We start from the raw sequence: 22,155 nt of genomic DNA on the forward strand, positions 1-22,155 counted from the left end.
TTGAGGATCACGAATGAAGAAGACTGAAAAGAAATGAAACAAAGGAATCCTCGTTGGATATGATTTGGATTCGCCCTACAACAAACCTGTCTACTTGATGAAAAGGTCGTCATTGCCTCTAATAATGTCATATTTGATGAAAGAATAGAAGATAAGAAGAAGCTGCTGTACTAAAGACTTTCGCAATGGAAAAGAAGTATGAGATGATTTACCAGCATCCAGAAATAAAAAATATGTCTGATTATTCACTGTTGGATGTCTCTGAATAATGCAGCATGTCATTTGATTACACAACTCAAACGAGAGACTGAGCCCCTAAATTATGTGAGCAATTAAGTCTTAGACAGCTTGTCTTTACAAACCACGAGAAGGCTGCGCAGTGCAGTAACAATGCAAACTTTGCTATGATAGGAGAAGCTGAGGGCATTTCTATTTCATATGCCTTAAAAGTAAAAAATTCATGCAAAGCAATGTCTTGTGAGTACTAAACCATAATAATACTGAAAACTTGGAATCTTGCAGAAGTTCCTAAGTATGTCACTGGCTATTGAGCAAAAAAGCAAGACAGAGGTTATAAAGCCAGACTAGCTGACAGAGGTTTTGAGCGAGAGGAAGGACTGAGCTATTCAGAAATCTTTACTCAAAATGGTTCAAATGGCTCTGAGCACTATGGGACTCAACATCTGAGGTGATCAGTCCCCTGGAACTTAGAACTACTTAAACCTAACTAACCCAATGACATCACATACATCGATGCCGGAGGCAGGATTCGAACCTGCGACCATAGCAGTCGCACGGTTCTGGACTGAAGTGCCTAGAACCGCTCGGCCACCACGGCCAGCAAAACTCTACTCCTATAGCACGTTACAAATCAATTAGACTGTTCTTAGACTTGCAGTTACAAATAAAATGAAAATAACAACTTCTGATATAAAGACAACATTCCTATAGAGCGCTCTTCAAGAGGAAATATAGATGAAGTAACATAATGGAATCAACGATCGGAGAAACAGAATTTGCAACTGAAGATGAGCTTATATGGCCTAAAACAAGAGAAATTCCCAGGTATCTGACGATTACCCTAAAATTATCGGTTAAAAAAGTATTTTTGTATCGTATAGGCTTACCTAAAATGATGTGTTAATTTTGTTGACAATTATGCTAATGATTAACTGCTGCAATTAATAGGCATTTTACAATATGTTTAATAGAACAGTGAAGTACAATGTCAAAATGGGTAACTCAGTAAGGCAAGTAATGTATATATCTATTTATGTGTGTAATTGTGGACATCTGTGTATCTCTGTGTCTATATTTTAGGTATTTATTTGTTAACAACATCCATACAGTTTACATTGACTGTGGATGGATAAATAAATAATACAGATGATGATTGCTGTATCTGCTACAATGAAGCCAGAAGCATCATTATAGCAGTGTTTGTTGATGACAGGCTAGTTATTGGAAGGAGGATAGCATTACCAAAGTTTTGAAGAAACTGAATCAGAAATTTGAAATGACATTGGACAGTATATTTCGAAATCTAATGTCACATCTTAGGATGGAAACTGAAATGAGTTCCTAGAGAATTTTTTTAAATCAATCTATATACAGAAAATTGGATGATTTGAATCCAGTAGCTACAACTATGGAGTGCAGACTGGTGACATATGCAGAAAATCTTATCAGTGATGCACCACTGGAAAGAATGAGGCCTACAGAGAAGCTGCTGGGAGTCTACCACCCCTTGCAACAATATATTGTCTAGATATCAGATTTGCTATTAATTAATTAAACAAATATAGTAGTAAACCAATGGTCAGTCACTGGAAAATGGTGAAACACAGCTTTCAGTACCTAAAATGAATTGAATTTTCACGCCTATTTTACGTTCAACGTCATGCACAAGACGTCTCTCTTCTCAGTGGTCACAGGCCCTGTAGACCACGCACTGCATCAACGATCTGCTTCCATCGCCTATCTCTCGCAGCCACTCTCCACCCTGCGGAAATTCCTAATGCTGCGATGTCCTTCTCTATGTCATCTTTCCACTTTGTATGAGGTCGGCCCAATGGTCTCTCTCTCTCTCTCCCTTCTCAGTGATCACAGGCCCTATAGACCACAAGACGTCAGGTGGATAAAAACCAGCACATTATAAAGGTTTGTCATCGCTAAACTATTTAAAAACGTTAAGCACCTTGTGCAAAAGGCCATGTCCATATAGATATTGGTCTCATACGCTCGTTACATCACACAAACGTGGTACACAATCTGTTTACCTATGCTGGACATGGCCTTTTGCACAAGGTACTTTATGTTTTTAAATAGTTTTAGGGACGACAGGCATTTATAATGTGCTGGTTTTTATCCACTTGACATCTTGTGCGTAATGTTCAGAGTAAAATGTTTTAGAAGAAAAGTTTAAGACCACAAGATACAGCAAAGTCTTTTGAAACTGGTTGTCTTATATAAATAAATATGTTTTGCGATCTTGGCTGTTGAATGCTTTTCAAACTAAAATGAACTACTGAGTTTGGTATATTCTTTGGTGGAGTCTGAGCACCGCTTGCCTTTGCTGATTCTCATTATGGAGGTCGTATCTTAACTAGGTGGTCCACCAGTGGAGTTTTTACACCACAGTGAGGACTCATTGTCTGGTACGCTCGATTGCAACGGCTTGCGGCAACTTCAACTACCGAAGCAGAGTGCCGAGCTGCCGTCTCTTTGATAGATGATATATGTTGGATACGACATCTTGGAAAGAAATTGAAATTTTAGATTTGAGTGGACCAGCACAACTGTATACTGACAATCAAGCTGCCATACATATGTTGAGAAATACCTATCAGGGAAAAAACAGGAAACATATTGATATTCCAAGAACGTTCATTAACCAACATACTGGAACATGTGGAAGGTTCAAGTCAGCTTGCTGACATACTGACAAAACCACAGACTCAAAAATTGAATGAAGTAATAAGAAGAAAACTAATTAACGGGGACTGTCTTATTGTTATATGTTGTGCAAGGTACTTTTATATTATCTGAGGTGACAAATGTCATGGGACACCTCCTAATGTCATTTTGGACCTCCTTTTCCTCGGCATAGTACAGCAACTCGACTTGGCACTGAACTCAACATGTCGTTGGAAGTCCCCTGCAGAAATGTTGAATCATGCTGCCTCTATAACGATTCATAATTGCAACAGTGTTGGCGGTGCAGGATTTTGTGCAGGAACTGACCTCTCAGTGATGTGTCATGAATGTCAAAGGGATTCATGTCAGGCAGTCTGGTTGGCTGACTAAATCATTCGCTCGATCGTCCAGAATATTCTTCAAACGAATGATGACCAATTGTGGCCCAGTGACACGACATTGTTGTTTGGGAACGTGAAGTCCATGATTGGCTGCAATGGTCTCCAAGTGGCCAGACATAACCATTTCCAGTCAATGATCGATTCAGAAGACCCAACCCATTCCATATAAACACAGCCCACACCATCATGGTGCCACCACCAGCTTACGTAGTGCCATGTTGATGGGTGCATGGCTTTGTGGAGTGCGCGCCACACTCGAACCCTAGCATCAGGTCTTATCAACTGAAATGACAACTCATCTGACCAGACCACGATTTTCCTGTCATCTGGGGTCCACCTGATACGGTCACGAGCCCAGGAGAGGCACTGAAGACGCTGTCTTGCTGTTAGGAAAGGCACTAATGTTGGTCATCTTCTGCCATACCCCATTAACACCACATTTCGCCACACTGACCTAACCGATACATTCGTCGTGTGCCCACATTGATTCATTTGCTTGTCTGTTATCACTGACAACTCTACACAAATTCCTCTGTTTTCGGTTCGTTAATTAAAGACTGTTTGCCACTGTGTTGTCCATTGTAAAAGGTAATGCCAGAAAGTTGGTGACCTCGACACACCCTTGAGACTGTGGATCTTAGAATACTGAATTCTCTAACGATTTCCGAAATGGAATGTTACAAGCGTCTAGCTCCACCACCATTGCCCATTCAAAGTCTACTAATGGCCGTCATCCGGCCATAATCACGTCATAAACATTTTCACATGAACACCTGAGTACAAAAAAGTGGTTCAAATGGCTCTGAGCACTATGGGACTCAACTGCTGAGGTCATTAGTCCCCTAGAACTTAGAACTAGTTAAACCTAACTAACCTAAGGACATCACAAACATCCATGCCCGAGGCAGGATTCGAACCTGCGACCGTAGCGGTCTTGCGGTTCCAGACTGCAGCGCCTTTAACCGCACGGCCACTTCGGCCGGCTCACCTGAGTACAGTCTCTGTCCTTATATCTTGTGTATGCAGTACTACTGCCGTCTGTATATGTGCTTATTGCCACCCCATGACTTTTGCCATCTCGACGTATGTGCCATGTATTTCCTTTTAATAATTCCGTATGTAGTAATTGCTATCCTGAGTGAAAGTGAAGAAGAATTAAATGATCTGCTGAACGGAATGAACAGTCTAATGAGTACACAGTATGGACTGAGAGTAAATCGGAGAAAGACGAAGGTAATGAGAAGTAGTAGAAATGAGAACAGCGAGAAACTTAACATCAGGATTGATGGTCACGAAGTCAATGAAGTTAAGGAATTCTGCTACCTAGGCAGTAAAATAACCAATGATGGACGGAGCAAGGAGGACATCAAAAGCAGACTCGCTATGGCAAAAAAGGCATTTCTGGCCAAGAGAAGTCTACTAATATCAAATACTGGCCTTAATTTGAGGAAGAAATTTCTGAGGATGTACGTCTGGAGTACAGCATTGTACGGTAGTGAAACATGGACTGTGGGAAAGCCGGAAGAAAAGAGAATCGAAGCATTTGAGATGTGGTGCTATAGACGAATGTTGAAAATTAGGTGGAGTGATAAGGTAAGGAATGAGGAGGTTCTGTGCAGAATCGGAGAGGAAAGGAATGTGTGGAAAACACTGATAAGGAGAAGGGACAGGATGATAGGACATCTGCTAAGACATGAGGGAATGACTTCCAAGGTACTAGAGGGAGCTGTAGAGGGCAAAAACTGTAGAGGAAGACAGAGATTGGAATACGTCAAGCAAATAAATGAGGACGTAGGTTGCAAGTGCTACTCTGAGATGAAGAGGTTAGCACAGGATTGGAATTCGTGGTCGGCCGCATCAAACCAGTCAGTAGACTGATGACAAAAAAAAAAGTAGTAATTACCCTTTGCTCAGACAATTGTCTGTTGTTTCTTTGTTCAAGCATACTGTAACTGAGTAAGTTACATTACAGTGTACTCCTTTACATATAACAAAATAGTTACTAAACTTTAAAACAAGAAATTATTAAGAGCAGGCTTTCTGAAGCAGCAAACTTGGCTTCAGAGTAACGTTACTGACTGTAATAACATACCAAAATATCACAACTACATCACGTTTTACGATTTAAGCCTATTCTGTGTTCGTTTTGACTGGCTTAATCAGACGCTACATCAAGAAATACACGCATCAGATGGCGGAATGGTGGTATACAAAGACTTCATTTTTTGTCGGTGCCTCTCGTTCACTGTCATTGCCAGCCCAATGTATACAGAAGCAGTTTAGTAAGTTGTATTATATGTGAAAATACGTGTTTGTTCTGTGGCTGTAGGAACTATGTTTCCGCTTTTTATGTAACAACTGATCACGGGGAAATGGCGTGATGCCGGCCACGGTGGCCGAGCGGTTCTAGGCGCTACAGTCGGGAACCGCGCGACTGCTACGGTCGCAGGTTCGAATCCTGCCTCGGGCGTAGATGTGTGTGTTGTCCTTAGGTTAGTTAGGTTTAAGTACTTCTAAGGGACTGATGAGCTCAGTTGTTAAGTCCCATAGTGCTCAGAGCCATTTGAACCACTTTTTGAAATGGCGTGATGCCACTGAAGACAGACCAATCTGTTGAATGCCTGGTCGCAAGCCGAACAGCGTCAATGGCCATCGTCTCTGAGAGCAACGCCTGCATATTACCCCTGCCATACTTTTCGTGAGGCACCTCCTAGACTGTCCATTATAGTACTGAACGTCTAGGTGTGAGGCCGAGAGGTTGCGCAGTAATACCGAGAACATCATAAACTTTTGAAATATTTTGTGCCACCTGGAAATATTGTGCTGTCTGTGGGCAGCATTGACAACATCCTTGCCAATCTTACACACACACACACACACACACACACTGTTTATATGCGGCTCTCAAAACCAGATTACTCCCAAGAAAATAAGACTTTGTTCCCTTTATTACGAATGTATCTCAAATGAAACTGAAAAAGTGTCGCTGTCACTATATTAATATCGATGGAATCAATAGTTATGGCTTTGCAATAATTACGTTTCTTGTGCTTGACGACATGAGGCAATGTTTTCCTTGTGCTTTTGTTATTTCAAACAGATGAGATCGAGAGGCGTCATACGTATTTTTTAATTAAATAATCACAGAAGAAGACAGAATACAACCTCAGATGTCTAAGTCGGATTTAGGTGAATCATTTTACAAGAGTTGGCTTTCACAAATGGAAGAACCAGCGAGAGGTCTATTGTTCATAGTACAGTGATGAAGTACACAGAAAAAAATATCTGCACCAGAAGGTGGAAAGAGAAGCTTAAGTATGCAAGGTATGGGAAGTATCGTTGAAGGACGACAAGTTATTTGTTTTGAAGAACTTGTTTTTTCTCTTTGTTTATTAAAGGTAGTATTTTCTGTGCACATCATAATTAAAATTGTAAAATACGATCTTAAGCGTCTTGAGAACCAGTGATGTGCAAGAAAAAGCGACTTTATGTGACATGAATTTGGCATCAGCTCCTGGAATCAACACAGAAATGTATCTAAATAGAAATCGAAATTTCTGAAAAATCCACCAGAAAAGTCGGAAATTAAAATAAATTGCGAAAGAGCATCACTTGATAACGGCTAGACTGATCAGCTTCATTTTTTGGTTGTGTTTGTGATTGTCAGCGGTTTTGGCGTTAACAGTATGAAAAATAAAATTAAAAAAAGTTAGTTCAGTTTGGCAGTTCTGGTATCACCTGTTTTATAACAAAAAAGTCAGTTTGACAGTTATATACAGTGTGTTTCCCAATTTATGTAACACACTTCTAGAGATTGCAGAGGGGAGTTAGTAGATCAAGTTTTACATAGGAACCAGTTTGTGGAAACGTCATCCAACGATGATACAGAGTCTCACAGTTCTAGGCGCCAGCACCCGTGAATACATGTGTAAACAGGGTGATTTCGTGGTGATGTTACAAACTTTCAAGTATGATGGAGAAGGATAAATGTATAAAATGGAGGTAAGGGTCCATGGTTCGGAAAGGAACGAGTCGAAAGCTACAAGCGACAATATTTCTGATACCTCTGTGAAATACATGTACCGGGATTATGGTTGCTAAGAATGGAGATTAGGCAACTTTCAGAGGCGGTAGTATGGACCAAAACAAGAAAAAATGGGCAGTACAGATCGCCTATACATACATGAGAAGTTATGAGCACTTGTTCGTTTTCGCTGTTGTGAAACACTATCGAACAAGAGCGCATAGCTCTTATAGTCTTCAGTACCAGCACAGTGGCTGATGCTCCTTTCTGCGCATGTGCGTGACGTCACAACATGGCGTCGTACGAAGTCAAATATTCAAGCGGTAAACTTACGCGCTGCGCCCTGTGTGTCCTAATAGAGAAAAACTACGTGATTGAACGTGAACGATTTGTGGGTTTGACTTCTTGTTATTGATAATATGCCGTATCATTGTTCTGTGCCGTATTGCCGTGGTAATTATGACGCTGGCCCAAAAGTTACAGTATTTCAATTTCCGAAGGGTGAAACGTTGAGGAGGAAATGGTTATCAAGTATTGGTCGGGTTAACTTTGCTCCTTCTCCAAGTTCTAAGGTGAGTCTTTCGTTTTTGTTTACGTTCGTAAGAATTTTTTAATCTAATGACGGAGAGTACTGTAATGTATCATGCTTCGTTTTCTCGACCAGAAAACCCGCAGCTTAGTTTGTTTACATCATGTAAATTATTTACTCCTCGAAGTGCAGGCAGTGGAAGTTTCTATAAATCTGATAATTGAATGTAGCACGGAAGACTCCTCCAGATCAGTGGCTTTCTTACATACACAGTGCTCTTCAGCGTTTGTTGCAAATTTTTGATGTAGTGTGCTATACACCGAATACGAGTTGCTTAAGCATTGACTGGTACAGTATTGGTATTCAGGCCTTTTTTGTGCTATATAAACTTACAGTAAGCTGTCTTTGAAAAATGAAAGGCATTTCGCGTAGACGTAGGCCTACTCTCTGCCCGTAATTCAAAAGTGAATTAAAACGGCAGCTCCCTTATTAGCAAATCCCTGATAAATTCCGCCTTTATAGACCTCGCTGTCGACGGGACTGGACCTTCTAGTATTTAATTTGTAGGAGACTGATGTTCAAAATTCGATTTAGTAAGTCTGAGCAGAACACACGCAACACTTTTGGTCGTGCAGTGCGAAGATAAAAATTTTACTTTATGGTGACAGAATTCTACAAAAGTGAAGAAGACAAGAGTAGATTAATATTGCAAATGGAAGATACAGGATATTTTGTACTATCGATTCTTTCTGCAACTTGTGTTACTTTCTGGGTCAGTAATTTCAGATACATTTAAGTGCTCTACGTTTCTATCCTACATACATAACTAAATACCTTGAAAATCACCGTGTATGTATGCTTCTGCTAATATGGACCTCACACGTGGCAGTGTATCAGCTGTCTTGACACTGTCTGGTTTTTTAGTATTAACATACTCCAATTGATAATGAAATAGTCATAGAAACACAGTGACACAAAAGGGCTTCACTGATATTGGCCACATAAATACACAACTTTCAGTAATTAGCCTCTTTCATGATGGCTTCTATGGAACATTTCTTTATGTGGGTAGTGTTAGTGCTGTTGTTATTGTTGTTGTTTTGAGAGGGGGGGGGGGGAGGTGTCACTTAGTACGTACAGACTGAATTAATAAAATAAATGTTCTGAAATTATTAGAGGAATAGATGTACAGCATCTTTCTAGAGTAATTTTAATGATGCAGGCATCACCAGATTTGTGAGTTACATCTCACAAAATTGTAACCAATTCCTAATTTACAATATTTTTGCATTTTACAATTACAAATGTCTGTAATTTACTGTGGAACAGTGTACTTTTATTCCTCTGCCAGCTGTTTTTAATTATTCTTTTGAGTTTATTGCCATAATACATTGGTGAATCATGGCAATTTTTTGAGTTTTGTTATTTAATGGAGTAGCTGTCCCTCCCCCAACGTTTCTCATTTGATTATCTCCTTATAAGTCATTCAGCGTTTTTAGAGGATATAGTAACTTTATGAATGTGGTAATAACTAATACATGGGAATTCTCCAGGGATTAAAGGAAGCAAAAATTTTAAATATACATGTGATCATTTTTTTTTTTATTTTTTGTAGTTCCTTAGTTAGATATTTTCTTATTGTTGTATGTTTGCTTTATTTCTCTCTCTGTTTTCAAATTTCCAGCTTGGTTGTGCAGGTGGTCCCCCACCCCCCACCCCTCCTAGTTTTGTTTGTTTTGATGTTTTGGGACTGTTAAGTTAAAGGCTTCTTGTGTTTATCTTCACTGCCATTGTACTAGTAAGTAAACAAAACAATGACCTTTCATCAGTAACATTACCAGATGCCAAGTTCGTTTTGTTTGCCGATGATACAAACATTGCAATAAATAGCAAATCAAGTGTAGTCTTAGAAAGATCAGCTAATAAATTATTTGTGGACATTAATCACTGGTTCCTGGCCAATTCATTGTCACTAAACTTTGAAAAATCACACTACGTGCAGTTCAGAACTTGTAAAGGGTGTCCCACAAGTATATGCCTAACATATGATGACAAGCAGGTAGAAGAAGTGGACAGTGTTAAATTCTTGGGATTACAGCTTGATAATAAATTCAACTGGGAAAAGCACACCACAGAATGAAAAAGGTGGAATACTGTGCTTACTTTCATTCCATAATGTCATATGGGATTATTTTTTGGGGTAATTCATCAAGCCAAGCCAAAGTTTTCTGGGCACAAAAACGTGCAGTAAGAGTTATATGTGGTGTGAACTCAAGAACATCCTGCAGAAGCCTTTTTAGGGAACTAGGCATACTAACCACTACTTCCCAATACATTTATTCTTTAATGAAATTTGTCATTAAAAATATCACTTTTTCAAACCAACAGCTCAATTTATGGAATCAATACTAGAAATAAGAATAATGTTCACAAGGATGTAAAGTCATTTAGTCTTGTACAAAAAGGTGTGCATTATTCAGGAGCACACATTTTCAATAACTTGCCAGCAGCCATAAAAACCTTAACAACCAATGAAATTCAGTTTAAGAGAAGCCTAATGGATTTATTGGTGGCCAACTCCTACTCCACTGATGAATTTATCAGTAGAACCAACTGATATGATGTAACTTACCAAACAAAAGCGTTGGCGTGTTGATAGACACACAAAATTCAAGCTTTCGCAACCAACGGTTGCTTCATCAGGAAAGAGGGAAAGACGAAAGGATGTGGGTTTTAAGGGAGAGGATAAGGAGTCATTCCAATTCCGGGAGCGGAAAGACTTACCTTAGGGGGGGAAAAAGGACGGGTACACAGTAGCGAGCGCGCGCTCACACACACACGCACACACACACACACACACACACACACACACGCACACGCACATATACAGACAAAAGCAGACATTTGTAAAGGCAAAGAGATTCGGCAGAGATGTCAGTTGAGGCAGAAGTACAGAGGCAAAGATGTTGTTGAATGACAGGTGAGGTATGAGTGGCGGCAACTTGAAGTTAGCGGAGGTTGTGGCCTGGTGGATAACAGGAAGAGAGGATATACTGAAGGGCAAGTTTCCATCTCCGGAGTTCTTACAGGTTGGTGTTAGTGGGAAGTATCCAGATAACCCGGATGGTGTAACACTGTGCCAAGATGTGCTGGCCGTGCAACAAGGCATGTTTAGCCACAGGGTGATCCTCATTACCAACAAACACTGTCTGCCTGTGTCCATTCATACGAACGGACAGTTTGTTGCTGGTCATTCCCACATAGAATGCGTCACAGTGTAGGCAGGTCAGTTGGTAGATCACGTGGGTGCTTTCACACGTGGCTCTGCCTTTGATCGTGTACACCTTCCGGGTTACAGGACTGGAGTAGGTGGTGGTGGGAGGGTGCATGGGACAGGTTTTACACCGGGGGCGGTTACAAGGTTAGGAGCCAGAGGGTAGGGAAGGTGGTTTGGGGATTTCATAGAGATGAACCGAGAGGCTACGAAGGTTAGGTGGACGGCGGAAAGACACTCTTGGTAGAGAGGGGAGGATTTCATGAAGGATGGGTCCCATTTCAGGGCAGGATTTGAGGAAGCCATATCCCTGCTGGAGAGCCACATTCAGAGTCTGATCCAGTCCCGGAAAGTATCCTGTCACAAGTGGGGCACTTTTGGGGTTCTTCTGTGGGAGGTTATGGGTTTGAGGGGATGAAGAAGTGGCTCTGGTAATTTGCTTCTGTACCAGGTCTGGAGGGTAGTTGCGGGATGCGAAAGCTGTTTTCAGGTTGTTGGTGTAATGGTTCAGGGATTCCGGACTGGAGCAGATTCGTTTGCTACGAAGACCTAGACTGTAGGAAAGGGACCGTTTGATGTGGAATGGGTGGCAGCTGTCATAATGGAGGTACTGTTGCTTGTTGGTGGGTTTGATGTGGACGGACATGTGAAGCTGGCCATTGGACAGGTGGAGGTCAACGTCAAGGAAAGTGGCATGGGATTTGGAGTAGGACCAGGTGAATCTGTTGGAACCAAAGGATTGAGGTTGAAGATGAAATTCTGGAGTTCTTCTTCACTGTGAGTCCAGATCATGAAGATGTCATCAATAAATCTGTACCAAACTTTGGGTTGGCAGGCCTGGGTAACCAAGAAGGCTTCCTCTAAGCGACCCATAAATAGGTTGGCGTACGAGGGGGCCATCCTGGTACCCATGGCTGTTCCCTTTAGTTGTTGGTATGTCTGGCCTTCAAAACTGAAGAAGTTGTGGGTCAGGATGAAGCTGGCTAAGGTAATGAGGAAAGAGGTTTTCGGTAGGGTGGCAGGTGATCAGCGTGAAAGGAAGTGCTCCATCGCAGTGAGGCCCTGGACATGCGGAATATTTGTGTATAAGGAAGTGGCATCAATGGTTACAAGGATGGTTTCCGGGGGTAACAGATTGGGTAAGGATTCCAGGCGTTCGAGAAAGTGGTTGGTGTCTTTGATGAAGGATGGGAGACTGCATGTAATGGGTTGAAGGTGTTGATCTACGCAGGCAGAGATACGTTCTGTGGGGGCTTGGTAACCAGCTACAATGGGGCGGCCGGGATGTTTGGGTTTGTGAATTTTTGGAAGTAGATAGAAGATAGGGGTGCGGGGTGTCGCTGGGGTCAGGAGGTTGATGGAGTCAGGTGAAAGGTTTTGTAGGGGGCCTAAGGTTCTGAGGATTCATTGAAGCTCCGCCTGGACATCAGGAATGAGATTACCTTGGCAAACTTTGTATGTAGTGTTTTCTGAAAGCTGACACAGTCCCTTAGCAACATACTCCTGACGATAAAGTACCACAGTCGTGGAACCCTTGTCCGCCGGAAGAATGACGATGGATCGGTCAGCCTTCAGATCACGGATAGCCTGGGCTTCAGCAGTGGTGATGTTGGGAGTAGGATTAAGGTTTTTTAAAAAGGATTGAGAGGCAAGGCTGGAAGTGAGAAATTCCTGGAAGGTTTGGAGAGGATGATTTTGAGGAAGAGGAGGTGGGTCCCGCTGTGACGGAGGACAGAACTGTTCCAGGCAGGGTTCAATTTGGATAGTGTCTTGGGGAGTTGGATCATTAGGAGTAGGATTAGGATTGTTTTTCTTCGTGGCAAAGTGATATTTACAAATGTCTGCTTGTGTCTGTCTATGTGCGGATGGATGTGTGTGTGTGTGTGTGGGGGGGGGGGGGGGGGGGGGGGCGCACGCGCGCACGAGTGTATACCTGTCCTTTTTTCCCCCCAAGGTAAGTCTTTCCGCTCCCTGGATTGGAATGACTCCTTACCCTCTCCCTTAAAACCCACATCCTTTCCTCATTCCCTCTCCTTCCCTCTTTCCTGATGAAGCAACCGTTGGTTGCGAAAGCTTGAATTTTGTGTGTATGTGTTTATTTGTGTGTCTATCAACATACCAACACTTTAGTTTGGTAAGTTACATCATATATATCTGCACAATTTCCAATTTCAGTGCATGTTTATTACCTTATAAATAAATAAAAACGTTTTTATTTTAAATTCAGTGCATTAATATTTGTAAAATGATTCTTTCGTATAGTATCCATTAAAAAATGATCATCATTCCACTTGGGACCTGTGAAATGGTACATTAGGTTATTCGTTTGAGTTGTAAATATTTGTCATGTATTGTTGTTTTTCTGACATGCTCTACATCCTGGAGCACCTCCTCACTATGGACCAACTGGAATGAAAGGAAATCTAATCTTTTAGTACTGAGAACGCAGTCAGTAGTGGAAGTTTAGTCTACAGATCTTATTGGATTAGTGTTTAGTGTATACTGAGCATTTTCTTCCACCAGTAATTGAATCAGCTATTCCTGAGAGGGGTCTCAATGAACTGTGTCTGGCTTAGGGTCACAGGTGTGATGCGTTCTCTTATTAAACTGGTCCACACAGTAAGTTACTAGCTAAAATGTATTCTAATCAGCATGTGACGAACATGTACCATGTATTCACTTGCAAATTGCATTGTGCCTGAAGCCAGATGTTTGTGTGCTGTAAGATTTCCTAATAGACATCTTCTAAAGAATAAAACGTTTCACAGAATACGTGTAAACTTTCTGGAGACAGCCTCTTTCTAGGAAAGGTCATTTCATTGTGGAAGACCAAATAGTGTTGGATCACCTGATATAGAAGATAAAGTACTGTAGCACATTGAGGGCAATAGTGGCAACAGCACCAGAGAAATTTAGTCATGTGACTGTGTGGAAAGTGTTAAGGGAGCAGCCCCTTTACCCACCACCACATTCACAGAGTGCAGGGCCGTACTGAAACACATTTTCAATCCAGAAAGGCTTTTTGTAACTTGGTTGGTTAGTGGCAGTGTGTGCTCAGTACCGACACTTTCCGTTCACCACACTGCTCGCTGACAAAATAAATTTCACCAAGAATGGAGTGAGAATTTTCACATACATGTGGTAGGATGGTGATCCTTATTGCACTTTTGAAAACCAGTTCAACATTAATGTATGGGCTGGCATTATTGAAGACAGATTAACTGAACCTTTCGTTTCCTATGTGGGACTGACTGCAGCATCATGCTGTGAATTTTTGTTGGAAGACGTTCTGCTACACTTAGGCTACTTCGGGACACGGGGTTCGTGCATGGTGGGGCACCACCACTTCTCGCTCTGGAGGCTAGAACAATTTTAAATTGGCATGTCACAATAAATGGATAGGATGTGGGGCAGCAATATCTCCATCTACTCGATACCTTGTTCTTTGTCCACTGGATTTTTATTTTTGGGGGCATTTAAAGAATATATTGTGAATGTTGAACATTATTCGCAGATGTGTTCAAGGATTTCAGCAGATACAGCAGACACCAAGAATATGGGCTTGATTAAGACAATCTGTGATACAGCATTTGGAAGTGTGTGTTAGAGCTAATGGTAGACACTTTGAGAATTTCATTTAGCCATCGGCAGACACTACTTGAAAAGAAAAAGTATCCTTACAACCTAGCTGGAAATTTGAAACCAAAAAAGGCTCAAATGAACCCAACACAACACATTGTACTCAGCACATACACACACGCCGCCAGAGGACACCATGAAACACAAGAAGACGACATCTACAAACACAACCAACTCATAAACACCGTGTTGTGATGATGTCACACGGAACACCACCCTTGTGTCATGGGGTCAAAGCTGACGGGTCGAATCGGACGCTTCCATTGACCCAGATATTGATGTTACAAGAGGTGGTCTACCATGAACATGTCTTGCAGTGTGGTGATAAATCTGTTATAATAATAATAATAATAATAATAAAATTTTATTGTCATTCAGCTCGTTACAGCAGTTGACAAAGTCAAGAGCATACATTTCTCAGTGTATTTTAGTTTGCATGAAATGGGTAAAAGTAGAAACAAGAAGTTACAAAGCAGTACTTCGGTCCTCAAAAAATTCATCAACAGTATAAAAAGGATTGTTTACTAGTAACTTATACAACTTGGCTTTAAAAATATTTACAGGCAATTCTTTAAAATCTTCGCTTAGTCTGTTAAACATTCTTAGTCCAAGTACTAGGTAGGAGTTCTGTGATTTACACAGTCTATGATACGGCATGTCTACACATGTTCTATATCTAGTATTATAGCTATGAATCCCCACCCCTGGCCACGGACTACGCAGGAGGACGTCGTTATCAGGAGAAAGAAAACGCGTTCTTGAGATCGGAGTGTGGAATATCTGATCCCTTAATTGGGGAGGTAGGTTAGAAAATTTAAGAAGGTAAATGGATAGGTTAAAGTTAGATATAGGCCTAGTGGGAATTAGTGAAGTTCAGTGGCAGGAGGAACAAGACTTCTGGTCAGGTGAATACAGGGTTATAAATACAAAATCAAATAAGGGTAATGCAGGAGTAGGTTTAATAATGAATAAAAAAAACAGTAGCACTGGTAAGCTACTACAAACAGCATAGTGAACGCATTATTGTGGCCAAGATAGATACAAAGCCCACGTCTACCAAGTTTATATTCCAACCAGCTCTGCAGATGATGAAGAAATTGATGAAATGTATGATGAGATAAAAGAAATTATTCAGATAGTGAAGGGAGACGAAAATTTAATAGTCATGGGTGACTGGAATTCGATAGTAGGAAAAGGAAGAGAAGGAAACGTGGTAGGTGAATATGGATTGGGGGTAAAAAATGAAACACGGAGACGCCTGGTAGAATTTTGCACAGAGCACAACTTAATCATAGCTAACACTTGGTTCAAGAATCATGAAAGAAGGTTGTGTACATGGAAGAGGCCTGGAGATACTGTAAGGTTTCAGATAGATTATATAATGGTAAGACAGAGATTTAGGAACCAGGTTTTAAATTGTAAGACATTTCCAGGGGCAGATGTGGACTCTGACCACAATCTATTGGTTATGAACTGTAGATTAAAACTGAAGAAACTGCAAAAAGGTGGGAATTTAAGGAGATGGGACCTGGATAAACTGAAAGAACCAGAGGTTGTACAGAGTTTCAGGGAGAGTATTAGGGAACGATTGACAAGAATGGAGGAAAGAAATACAATAGGGGAAGAATGGGTAGCTTTGAGAGATGAAATAGTGAAAGCAGCAGAAGATCAAGTAGGTAAAAAGATGAGGGCTAGTAGAAATCTTTGAGCAACAGAAGAAATATTGAATTTAATTAATGAAAGGAGGAAATATAAAAATGCAGTAAATGAAGCAGGCAAAAAGGAATACAAACGTCTCAAAAATGAGGTCGACAGGAAGTACAAAATGGCTAAGCAGGGATGGCTAGAGGATAAATGTAAGGATGTAGAGGCATATATCACTTGGGTTAAAATAGATACTGCCTACAGGAAAATTAAAGAGACCTTTGGAGAAAAGAGAACCACTTGCATGAATATCAAGAGCTCAGATGGAAACCCAGTTCTAAGCAAAGAAGGGAAAGCAGAAAGGTGGAAGTAGTATATAGAGGGTCTATACAAGGGCGATGTACTTGAGGACAATATTATGGAAATGGAAGAGGATGTAGATGAAGATGAAATGGGAGATACGATACTGTGTGAAGAATTTGACAGAGCACTGAAAGATCTGAGTTGAAACAAGTTCCCGGGAGTAGACAACATTCCATTAGAACTACTGATAGCCTTGGGAGAACCAGCCCTGACTAAACTCTACCACCTGGTGAGCAAGATGTATGAGACAGGTGAAATAACCTCAGACTTCAAGAAGAGTATAATAATTCCAATCCCAAAGAAAGCAGGTGTGAAAATTACCAAACTATCAGTTTAATAAGTCATGGCTGCAAAATACTAACAAGAATTCTTTACAGATGAATGGAAAAATTGGGAGAAGCCGACCTCGAGGAAGATCAGTTTGGATTCCGTAGAAATGTTGGAACACGTGAGGCAATACTGACCCTACAACTTATCTTAGAAGACAGATTAAGGAAAGGCAAACCTACGTTTCCAGCATTTGTAGACTTAGAGAAAGCTTTTGAAAATGTTGACTGAAATACTCTCTTTCAAATTCTGAAGGTGGCAGGGTTAAAATACAGGGAGCGAAAGGCTATTTAGTATTTCTACAGAAACCAGACGGCGGTTACAAGAGTTGAGGGGCACGAAAGGGAAGCAGTGGTTGGGAAGGGAGTGAGACAGGGTTGTAGCCTCTCCCCTATGTTATTCAATGTGTATATTGAGCAAGCAGTAAATGAAACAAAAGAAAAATTTGGAGTAGGAATTAAAACCCATGGAGAAGAAATAAAAATTTTAAGGTTCACCGATTACAGCAAAATGAGGATAATGGAATGTAATCGAATGAAATCGGTGGATGCTGAGGGAATTAGATTAGGAATTGAGACACTTAAAGTAGTAAATGAGTTTTGCTATTTGGGGAGCAAAGTAACTGATGATGGTCGAAGTAGAGAGGATATAAAATGTAGACTGGCGATAGCAATGAAAGCGTTTCTGAAGAAAAAATTTGCTAATGTCAAGTATAGATTTAAATGGAAGTATTTGTATGGAGTGTAGCCATGTATGAAAGTGAAACATGGACGATAAATAGTTTAGACAAGAAGAGAATTTAAATTTTCTAAATGTGGTGATACAGAAGAATGCTGAAGATTAGATGGGTAGGCCACATACCTAATGAGGAGGTATTGAATAGAATTGGGGAGAAGAGAAATTTGTGGCACAACTTGATTAGAGGAAGGGATCGATTGGTAAGATATGTTCTGAGGCATCAAGGGATCACTGATTTAGTACTGGAGTGCAACATGTAGGGTAAAAATTGTAGAGAGAGACCAAGAGATGAATACACTAACCAGATTCAGAAGGATGTAGGTTCCAGTAGGTACTGGAAGATGAAGCAGCTTGCACAGGATAGAGTAGCATGGAGAGCTGCATCAAACCAGTATCTGGACTGAAGACCACAACACACCAGCTATGAATATCACTTCTCAGTATAAATTTTGAAACATTGTTTCTAATGTACAATAGAACATTATAATTGAATAAGTTTACTACTGTCTGACATTGCAGTTTAATTAACAGAGGTTTAAAGTCTTCTTATTTACCAGAATCAGTAATCATTCTTAATGCTTTCTTCTGCAAAAGAAGAATGTCTTTTATGTGACAACTACTACCCTACTATAAAATTCCAGATGATATAATGCTTCGGAAGAATGCTAAATATGCTGATCGTACATAGTTTTCTGGAACATGTCATTTAAATTTCTAATTAGATAAATAACTTGTGAAAGTTACCAGACATATTTTTGATGTGTGGTTCCCAGGACAATTTGTTGCCAATAGTAACACCTAAAAGTGTAATGATTTCTAATCCATGGTGGTTAGGGACCCCCATCAAGCTAAAGTAAAGTTCCTGGGTTTTACTGTCGCTTAGCAAGAAACCATTTGCTCTGAACCATAATGACGTTTGAGCAAGGGTATTTTTGGTCAATGTTTTCAGTGTGGCTAGATCTTAGCTTTTATTGATGAAAGTTGTGTCATCAGCGTACGATATTGTGTTCGAATTTATGAACAAAGGCAGATCATTAATCATTAACAGAAACAATAAATGTCTGAGCACCGACCCTTCTGGCACTCCAGACCTAACATAAACCAAATTTGATCCCTCTCTAGCAATGCACACAACTTGTTGGCAGTTCTCTTGGAAAGATTTAAACATATTTACTCTGTTACGAACTATAAGTACCCTGCAAAAATTACCTGGTTGTACACTTCTCATTTTTTTATTCATTTTTATTTACAGGTATGCCATGTTCACTTTAAAAAGGAAGATGTTATTTGGGAAACACGAATTTGTGATGAAAGGACAGGCCAGGTATTAGTTGCCCCCCTCAAAAAACCGCGCTTGAGGCTGGGTGCAGTTTCACTGTTATTCCCAAACTGTCCTCCTCACCTCTCAAAAGAAGAGAGCAGACATGAAGGACCAGCAGAGAAAAATCTGGGGCTCGAAAGTGAACATCTAGAAGCAGCAGTACAAAAAGGCTTTGATGATTTTAGCTTCAGTTCTTTGGAACAGTTACCATTACATAACAAGGAAGTGGAATTGCCCTGTGAATTGAAGCCAGTTGAGACAAAGAGTGAGTTTCCGTATTTTGCTGAAAATTAGAAGAAATCCATCACCATTTTGTTGGTAAAAATTTAAGTATTTCATTTGTTAAGAAAAATTTGCAAGGTGAGACATTAGGAAAAGCTTCTTTTCCAAGAGAGGTAAATAATATTGATGAAATTGTAAGTATGTTGCAAGAGTTTTCAGGCAGAGATCCTGTGTACCCAGAAAGTTGCACAGCCAACATAGTAGAGATAGTGACAGACAGTTGAGGAATGGTGGAAAATAAAATTGAAGAGTATGATAAGTAGATGTTAGAATTTGTGTTAACAATTTAGGCTTGTAAATGCCAAAATTTTTCATCATAGGTATAGTTCATTATTGTTGTTGTTGTTGTTGTTGTTGTTGTTGTTATCTTTTTCTTCTCTCATGCTTATAAATTCATACGCAGCAGTTCATTAATGAAAATACCACATCCAAGTAGGATCTGCAGAAAGTTTTATTTAAATCCATGACAGTAAAGACTTGAGGAAAGTAATTTCCTATTTTATGCATAACAGAAATTTTGGTGCGTGACTGTTGTTGTAGTGGTGGTGGTTGTTGTCTTCAGTTCGAAGACTCGTTTGATGCAGCTGTGCATATACTCTGACCTGTGCATGCCTGTGCATTTTTAAATAGCTGCTACAACATACATCCTTCTGAATCTGCTTACTGTATTCATTACTTTGTCTCCCTGTATGATTTTAACTTGCCATCCTTCCTCCAATACTAAATTATTGAGCCCTTAATGTCTCAGAATGCATTCTACAAACCAGTCCCCTCTTCTAGCCAAGTTGTGTCACAAATTTCTTTCCATCCTAATTCTATCCACTACCCCCTCATCAGTTACATTATCTAACCATCTAATCCTCAGCATTCTGCTGTAGCACCACATTTCAAAAGCTTCTATTCTCTTCTCATCTAGACTGTTTATCGTCCATGTTGCACCTGCCATAGATGGCTAAACTAAAGACAAATGCCTTCAGAAAAGACTTCCTAAAGGTTAAATCTATATTTGATGTTAAGGATCTTTACTTCTTCAAGATCACTTGCCAGTCTACATTTTATACGAGGGCCGTTCAGAAAGTAACCTCCGGCTGATTTAAAAAAATACACCAAGTTAAATAAAAATATTTTAATATATACATCTTACAACTACATATTTGCACTATTTTTCTACATAGTCTCCATAGCGATTGAGGCACTTATCGTATCTCTTCACAAGCTTTGAAATTCCTTCTGCATAAAAATCACCCGCTTGTGCCTGGAGCCAGCCTGTGACCGCATCTTTGAGCTCTTCGTCGTCATCAAACCGCTGTGACCCGAGCCATTTCTTCAAATGCATGAAGAGGTGATAATCACTTGGCGCCAGGTCTGGGCTGTAAGGTGGATGGTTGATAACGTCCCACTTGAAGGACTCAAGAAGGGCCGTTGTTCTGCGAGCAGAGTGAGGACGGGCGTTATCGTGCAAAAAAACGATACCGGAAGTCAGCATACCACGGCGTTTGTTCTGTATAGCCCGTCGTAACTTTTTTATTGTTTCACAGTACACGTCTTGATTAATGGTCGTACCACGTTCCATGAATTCAACCAACAACACCCCTTTGGCATCCCAAAACACCGTTGCCATCAGTTTTCTGGCAGAAAAATCTTGCGGGGCTTTTCTTGGTTTGGTAGGCAAATTTGAATGTGCCCACATCTTTGATTGTTCTTTTGTCTCAGAGTTCACGTACTTAATCCAGGTTTCGTCACCGGTCACGATTCTGTTTAACAATGGTTCTCCTTCGTCCTCATAACGTGACAGAAAGTCTAATGCAGAGGCCATTCTTTGAGTTTTGTGGTGGTCGGTAAGAATTTTGGGCACCCATCGTGCACAGAACTTACGGTAACCCAATCTTGCTGTCACTATCTCGTACAAGAGAGTCTTAGAAATCTGTGGAAAACCAGTACACAACTCTGACATTGAGAAACGTCGATTTTCACGAACTTTTGCATCAACTGTCTGAACGAGTTCGTCAGTCACCAATGATGGTCTACCACTCCTCTCTTCATCATGAACGTTTTCTCGTCCACTTTTAAATAAACGTACCCATTCACGGACAACTCCTTCACTCATAACTCTTGGTCCGTACACGGCACAAAGCTCACGATGAATAGCTGCTGCAGAATATCCTTTGGCTGTAAAAAACCTTATGACAGCACGCACTTCACATTTGGCGGGGTTTTCTATTGCAGCACACATTTCAAACTGCCACAAAAACTAAACTAGCGCAGGTACGACGTTCACTCGACCACGGCTTGATGCCGACTGACCTGTTGAGTGCGTGAACGCACAGATGGCGTCGCTACTCCCCCCACAACCCGCACTGTGACCAATCGGAGGTTACTTTCTGAACCGCCCTCGTATATCTCTACATCGGCCACTGTCAGTTATTTTGCTGCTCAAATAACAAAACTCATCTTCTACTTAGTGTCTTGTTTCCAATTTAATTCCCTCAGCATCACCTGATTTAATTCAACTGTGTAGTAACACTGTCACGCTTTACGTCGCACTTCACTTAGTGTAGACTGGGACTGTGTCCTAGGCATGCCAGATGTGAACTGACCAGGCACGACCCGTGCTGCCTGAGTTGTTGTTGTTGTTGTTGTTGTTGTTGTTGTTGTTGTTGTTGTTCCACCGGCAAAGGTCGCGGCCGAATTCTCGCG

General features: G+C 40.7%; 1 protein-coding gene across 2 annotated transcripts in view; it reads left to right on the forward strand.

The window, feature by feature from the left end:
* Window positions 1–7,639: 7,639 nt before the first annotated feature.
* Window positions 7,640–22,155, forward strand: part of LOC124554052 — a 242,103-nt gene continuing 227,587 nt past the window's right edge. For both annotated transcript variants that reach the window (XM_047128087.1, XM_047128088.1), the window contains exons 1-2: window positions 7,640–7,913; window positions 19,108–19,441. In XM_047128087.1, coding sequence (XP_046984043.1) covers window positions 7,761–7,913; window positions 19,108–19,441 — 487 coding nt within the window. In that variant the 5' untranslated portion in view covers window positions 7,640–7,760. The remainder of the gene's footprint in view (window positions 7,914–19,107; window positions 19,442–22,155) is intronic.

The sequence above is a fragment of the Schistocerca americana genome, chromosome 11 (genome assembly GCF_021461395.2).
Source record: "Schistocerca americana isolate TAMUIC-IGC-003095 chromosome 11, iqSchAmer2.1, whole genome shotgun sequence".
Classification (NCBI taxonomy): Eukaryota; Metazoa; Arthropoda; class Insecta; order Orthoptera; family Acrididae; genus Schistocerca; species Schistocerca americana.